General features: G+C 34.2%; 1 protein-coding gene across 1 annotated transcript; it reads right to left on the bottom strand.

The window, feature by feature from the left end:
* Positions 1–4400: 4400 nt before the first annotated feature.
* On the bottom strand, positions 4401–6076 carry LOC129921309 (uncharacterized). The gene is made up of 3 exons (XM_056003094.1): positions 5448–6076; positions 5244–5385; positions 4401–4524 (listed from the first exon to the last, which is right to left on the bottom strand). The coding sequence occupies exons 1-3, from the start codon at positions 5863–5865 to the stop codon at positions 4476–4478; spliced, it is 609 nt and encodes a 202-aa protein (XP_055859069.1). The 5' UTR covers positions 5866–6076; the 3' UTR covers positions 4401–4475.
* Between the last annotated feature and the right edge of the window lie 1293 nt (positions 6077–7369).

Here is a 7369-nt window from a genome sequence, read left to right as displayed (position 1 = left end):
TTTTTCGTTTTGCTTCAGCAGCGTACTAGAAAAAAATTAATTTCCAACCACTGTTTTCTTGTTTTCCGTACAAAGTTTTTAAAATATTGAATACAAAAATCAGAGAATGTGGAAATGCGGGACAATCACGGGACAAATTACAAAATACGGGACACTTATACGTTCTTAAATAAGAACCCGGGACAAGCTGTAGAAATACGGGACAGTCCCGGGTAAACCGGGACGGATGGTCACCGTACTTATATTAGAACTTGAGATTTTGTATCGAAAATTCTTTCAAAATTAACTAGCACAATATGGTAATCTTCAAGAACCAAAATGTTTTTCATACTGATTTGTATACTCTAAAGATAAAATGGTTTGTGACATCAGCTGATAAAGCTTTTGGTAGCCACTGATAAGCTGGGATGTGAGAATATCATTGAAAATGTAACGAAACATTCTAAGCTTCCTCTCGACTGAAACTTGCTACCCACCAATACATTTTATTTTTACTTGCGATATAGGTACTATATATCAAGTTATGTATTCGTAAAAAAAAAAAGTTGATATAACATTTTTCCATGACATTACAATGGTAGACAATGCCAAAAAAGTGGGTCCCGGAAGTCTGTATACGAACCTACAGCCTAAACGGATGGACCGATTTATGTCAAACTTGGTATGTAGCGTTATTTGGCGACTCTCCAGAGAGGTTTTTAGAATTAATTTTTTTTGAAGTTATACTTCTTATGGGAGGGTGGGTATGAAAATTTACTTTTTGACAAGAATGTCAAAGGGATTATGACGCGATCACCCTGGGTAGCAGGGCTGTCGTTTCACCTTTAGAGTAGGCAGTACTTTAGTATTTAAAAATGCAGTACGCCGCAGTACGGCAAACATAAAACACACAACACGTTGCAAGTTACATGTTTCATGTGGCAAGTTGCATGTGGCAAGTCGTATGTGGCAAGTTGCATGTGGCAAGTTGTATGTGGCAAGTTGCGTGTGGCAAGTTGCATGTGGCAAGTTGCGTGTGGCAAGTTGCATGTGGTAATTTCCATGTGGCAAGTTGCCAGGGTTGCAAAAAGCTCACATTTCAGCTCAGCTCACAGCTCAGCTCAAATTTGAGCTAGGTACCATAGCTTAGCTCATTTGAGCTGAGCTGAAAGTGAGCTGAGCTGAAAGTGAGCGCCCCAACTTCCAACGCCTATATCTCAGAATTTTGAAAAAAAAATGAAAAAAAAATTTTTGATGCCAAAAGGTAGCGAGGACTCTAACCTACATTTGGGTACAACTCCCATCCCTGTAGGTGCACGCGTTCTCAAACCGCGTGAACTTAAAGGTAAAAAAAAAGTTAAGCCCGATTCTGAAAAAATAGGTATGATGTGGCGGTTTAACATGGAAGATGATTTTTTAAAAATCTGAGAATGTGCAAAGCGTAGGCCCATGACACAAGCTATCATTAAGTATCACTCCCAAAAATTGCTCTCAAGCGGTTTAGCTTCCAGGAGCATTCAAAGATTCGGGGATTTTTCGAAAAAAAATTTTACCCCAGCTTTCAAACGCGATTTTCTCGGAATTTTGAAAAAAATCGAAAAACCGGATTATACCACTATCGGCTAGCTGAGAATATAAGCTTTCATATGGCACCACTCCCCTGTCTCTAGATCAAAGCGTTCCAACGCGGAATTTTGAAGAAAATGAAAATAAAATTTTTTGATGCCAAAAGGTAGCGGGGACTTTAACCTACATTTGGGTACAATTCCCATCCCTGTAGGTCCACGCGCTCTCAAACCGGGAGAACTTGAAAGTAAAAAAATAATAGGCACGATTCTGAAAAAATAGGCATGATGTGGCGGTTTAACATGGAAGGCGATTTTTTAAAAATCTGACAATGTGCAAAGCGTAGGCCCATGACACAAGCTATCATTTGGCATCACTCCCAAAAATTGCTCTCAAGCGGTTTAGCTTCCAGGAGCGTTCAAAGATTCGGGGATTTTTCGAAAAAAAATTTTACCCCAACTTTCAAACGCGATTTTCTCGGAATTTTGAAAAAATCGAAAAACCGGATTATACCACTATCGGCTAGCTGAGAATATAAGCTTTCATATGGCACCACTCCCCTGTCTCTAGATCAAAGCGTTCCAACGCGGAATTTTAAAGAAAATGAAAATAAAATTTTTGATGCCAAAAGATAGCGGGGACTCTAACCTACATTTGGGTACAACTCCCATTCCTGTAGGTCCACGCGTTCTCAAACCGGGAGAACTTAAAAGTAAAAAAAAAATAGGGGCGATTCTGAAAAAAAAGGCATGATGTGGTGGTTTAACATGGAAGGCGATTTTTTAAAAATCTGATAATGTGCAAAGCGTAGGCCCATGACACAAGCTATCATTTGGCATCACTCCCAAAAATTGCTCTAAAGTGGTTAAGCTTCCAGGAGCGTTTAAAGATTCGGGGATTTTTCGAAAAAAAAATTTACCCCAACTTTCAAACGCGATTTTCTCGGAATTTTGAAAAAAGTCGAAAAACCGGATTGTACCGGAATTTTTTTTTATGATAAAAAAAGAAATATTTTACTAAAAAAAATAGAAATATATTTACTATCAAAAACACCAAGAGAAAAGATCACGAAAAATTTATCTGTCTTATTTATAAAAATATCTATGTGTTAAAATAATTCCATTAATAACTAGAACCAAACATCTTAAGCTATGGTGTTATATAAAAGTTTAAAATATCTTCATATTTCATTATACTTTCCAAATAAAAATCAATGTATCCTCTCACCCATCACAGCTCAGCTCAGCTTACTTTACCTTAGCTCACCCAACAGCTCAGCTCAACCATCAGCTCAGCTCACTTTCAGCTCAGCTCAAATGAGCTGAGCTATGGTACATATCTCAAAAGTGAGCTAGCTGAAATTTGAGCTGAGCTGCGAGCTGAGCTCAGCTCACTTTTGAGCTTTGTAGCAACCCTGCAAGTTCCATATTGCTACTACTAGTGCTGAAGCACACACAATTCTCATAAAATTACCATATCGCACATTTTATGCGCAATCATGTACTTTCGTTAACCATATATAGTACGTTCTGAACCGCACAACATGAGTAAAGTTCACAGATTAAATTGAAAACTACATGGACGCAAGGAGGATGAAAGAATTAATTTATTGTTCACTTGATAAAAATGTAAAAAATGAAGTGTGGATTAATTAATTTAATAATAGAAATTAAAAAAATCAAATGAAATTCATTTATATATGTATACTAGAGTGTCCGCAAGAAATCGATTTTCGAAATTTGGTCGGGGGAACCCCATAAAATGTTCCGCCTTTGCAGATTTTTAGATAGCCAAAATTTAAGCTCGATTGGATAAGTCTAAATGGTGCCGACACTCGCTCAAAGTATCAAAAATCTCTGTTTTTTCACTGTTTTTCGAAGAAAATTAGCTCTAGCTCCCAAACAGATGGGGTTATTTTCACTTTTTATATATTAAATGAAAGGTAGTGTTATTACACATAATTCAGATTCAAAATTTGTTTAGTTTTACAAAAAAAAAAAAAATATTGTCATCAATTTAAATTTTCAGTACTTACCTCAAAAAGAGCTGAAGTGCAAACTCGATTTAAAATGAAACTTTTTTTTTACTGTTTTATTTAAAAAAAAAATCGAAACATTTAACAGATTTCTAAAAAACAAAATACTTAACATCGTGTTAAATTTCTTATACATAATTATTGAAGTAAATACTAAAAAATTTAATCAAGTGACTTACTTAAAGTAGTTTTGGAAGCATCAGGATATAATTTTCGGCACTCACTGACTACCTGAAGTACATATTGTTTTTGTTCCTCATCTTTAGTTAAAAGATTATTAAAATCGGTTATTAACTTGACTCCTCTTTCTGCCATGTCATTTACGACTTTAAGTGTTTTCACTTTCTTAAAGCCTTCTTTAAAATGGGGGTTTTCGGGCCAAAGATTTGGAGGTTCTTTGAGAAAACTTGTGTCTATTTTCAATCGGCCGAAAAAGTTCAATGTTTCTTTGTTCACAATATTTTTTAACCCTGCTGTGACAAATTGTTCAATTTCATGTGGATGTAGCTTTGGATTTACTATTCTGTTGGTTTCTGTTTCGCTGTTTTTTAAAATTATGTTGGCCATTTCTGATTTTTCGCCATCTGGCAAAGTTGGGTCAAAGAACGCCAGACCTACCAGCTCTGAACTCAAATACCATAAATGGTTTGAGAATTTAGCAAGAGCCTTCTCTGAAATGTCTTTGTCTATCTTGCGGTATTCAATGAAATCACGCAAAAGATCAAGATCTTGTTTAGGAGCCAGATAAGCTCTTGGGGCATTAAACCAAGCCTTGCAGTAAATTTTTACGATGAAAACGCAGATATCACCGAAAGCGTTACGTTCCTCGTTACTCATTTTAAACTGGCTTCGAAACATGAATATTTTTAAGCTATAAATAGCTTTGGCCATCCACCTAGCATGATGAGTGGCTCCTGGTGTTCTGAATCCAACTACGCTTCCATCTAGAACTCCAACAAAAATCAAAACAAACTGAAGAAATTCCTTATAGTCATGTCTAGGCTGACATTCTTGTAGTTTTTCTTTTAATTCACCTGATATCTGGGTTATAACTTCAGGGGTTAGGTGTTTATTTACATTTTTATCACTGATACCCTTGTGATATATTTTTGAATCTATTTTTGACCATTCATTTTGGAACCTTTTAAAAATATCTGGTTGAGGTCCAGTGGTTGAACCCAACTTACAATCAAAAATACCTCTTAGCAAAACTTCGAGAATATGGTGACGACAGGCCAGGTACAGCAACTCTTTTGCTGCAAAATTTTGCAAGATCCTTTAAGTCTTCCAGTGTTTGAAGCAGTGGTGTCAAAACACATTGCTTTTACAGCATTTGAAACTCCCCATTGTTCCAGCATTTCATACACAGCTGCTGCCTGCTCTTCACCAGTACTATTTTCTATAACTGGCACTCCTAGAAGTTGTTCTTTTTCTCCATAAGATATAGCTATAGCAATGCGTTCATTCTGCTCTCTCTTAAGAACACCTGGCAACAATTTCCCATCCCAATGAACAACCAATGTCTCATTTTCTGATATTTGTATTCGGTTTCGGATTTCCGCAGTGTATTTCTCCCTAAAGTTTTTTCTTCTTGAATACCTTACATCGATCTAATAACATAGAAAGTTTCATTGTTAACAGCTCTTTCAACCCACGACTATACCTCATTTTCCTGCTACCCGATGGCCCAGAGGTTGCCTGAGATAGAGAAACATCCATTCTATCCCAATCCGCAGAATTCTGGCTATATACTTCTTCTTGAGCTTCCTCCTCCGTCCCCTGTGTTTCCGCGTCATCTTCAGTATCTTTTAAAATCAGTCAACATTAGCAAAGATCTAATTAAAATGATAATAATACTAAAGCTTACCAATATCAAATCTGAATTCTTCAATTCTGCGTTTTTTTTCAGTAATGGTCAAGGCATCTCGATGTGCTATATCAAAGAGATCGTCCATTTTCAACGCAAATTCTTTTATTTTATTTTTGGTGCTTTCAAGCGTTTTGTTTTTATTTCGTTGGTGATTTCTCCACTCATTGTAAAGTTTTTCTAATTTAACAATGGCATCTTTTTCATATTTTGTTTGAATTCTGGCTTTTTCCCAAAAAATAAGTACCTCTCGAATGACAAGTCTTGCAGATTCCTTTAAGTTTAATTTTACAATTCGCAAATTAAAAAATAGTGTTGACAAAACTTGACGATTTGAGGGTAATTTACACCCTGTAATTTGATGAGACGGATAGCCTACAAGAAAAATTTTTTCTCGGGTGTTTGCTGCCAATGCCATATCAACGAACACAAAATATATCTGGAAAACACTAACAATTCTTAAAACTTCTTTTAATCTTAAAACAAAAACGCAACAGAATTAATACTCACATTTTATTTTAAGTTAATTTATTTTATATACAAAGGAAAATTAGCAAAAAGCGAGAGTTTATCTTAATAAAATTATTGAACTACCAACGAAACGACTCGTGAAGCTTAAACTTCATAAAAAAAACAACAAATATGTATTTTACAATTGCATTTTATTTTTTTTCTATAAAAAAAACGTAAATAAACAGAAAAATTATTTCTCTAAAATTTATTTTTTTTCTATTAAAAGCTTAAATCCTGAAAATTCCATAACACTTCGTTGAATATCTTAAGATTTGTTTTAGTTTGTCTAGACAATTGTCAACATTGAGTTAGCCCGATGTTAAAGCGCTCGCCTATCAATCCAGGCATAGCAGGTTCAACCCCCACTGGGTGCCCTTTTTGTTTTGTTTTTTTTTCAGTCAATTTTACTCTGTGCTTCTATAATTGATAAAATTATTATATATTATTATATATAATACGAGAAGCATTTCAATTAGATAGGTAACATCAATCTATAACATAGAAAGTTTTATTTTAAATCGAGTTTGTACTTCAGCTCTTTTTGAGGTAAGTACTGAAAATTTAAATTGATGACAATATTTTTTTTTTTTTGTAAAACTAAACAAATTTTGAATCTGAATTATGTGTAATAACACTACCTTTCATTTAATATATAAAAAGTGAAAATAACCCGATCTGTTTGGGAGCTAGAGCTAATTTTCTTCGAAAAACAGTGAAAAAACAGAGATTTTTGATACTTTGAGCGAGTGTCGGCACCATTTAGACTTATCCAATCGAGCTGAAATTTTGGCTATCTAAAAATCTGCAAAGGCGGAACATTTTATGGGGTTCCCCCGAAAAAAATTCGACAAAAATTTTTTTCTATGGGAGTTGCGGTCACTCTAATGTATACTGAATGAGAAGTATAACTTCAGTCGAGTGTACATGTGTACACACACTCTTTTTTTGTACCAAAAATAACGGTACTTGTCATACACCGATTTTAGTAAAATTGAAATATCTCGAAAACGGCTCCAACGATTTTGTTTAAAAAATTCAAATGATAGTTTTAAACTAAGGTCTATCTTTTAATGAAAATTTTTTTTTGAAAATCATTATTAACGGTACCTGCCATAGAACCGTTTTTTTTTCAAATCCGATTATATCCGAAACTGCTTATTCGATTTCAACGAAACTTTTTGTGAAGAAGCATTTCTTTAATTTAAATATAAACCAAGAATAAAATTTTCAAAAAAATAATTTTTGGATTTTTAAAAAAATTTTGAAAATTTTTTTTTGAAAAATCAAATTTTCGAAAACGGGACATTGAATTTTTTTGAAATTTGGTTTTAAGATGCCAATTAGTGATTTCTACAAAATGGCATACCAATTTTATTTTAAAACTTTTTTTCCAAAAAATTATTTATAAA

This window comes from Episyrphus balteatus, chromosome 1 (genome assembly GCF_945859705.1).
Source record: "Episyrphus balteatus chromosome 1, idEpiBalt1.1, whole genome shotgun sequence".
NCBI lineage: Eukaryota > Metazoa > Arthropoda > Insecta > Diptera > Syrphidae > Episyrphus > Episyrphus balteatus.
Note: the sequence above shows the minus strand (reverse complement) of the source record. Positions and strands in the feature narration are given on the sequence as shown.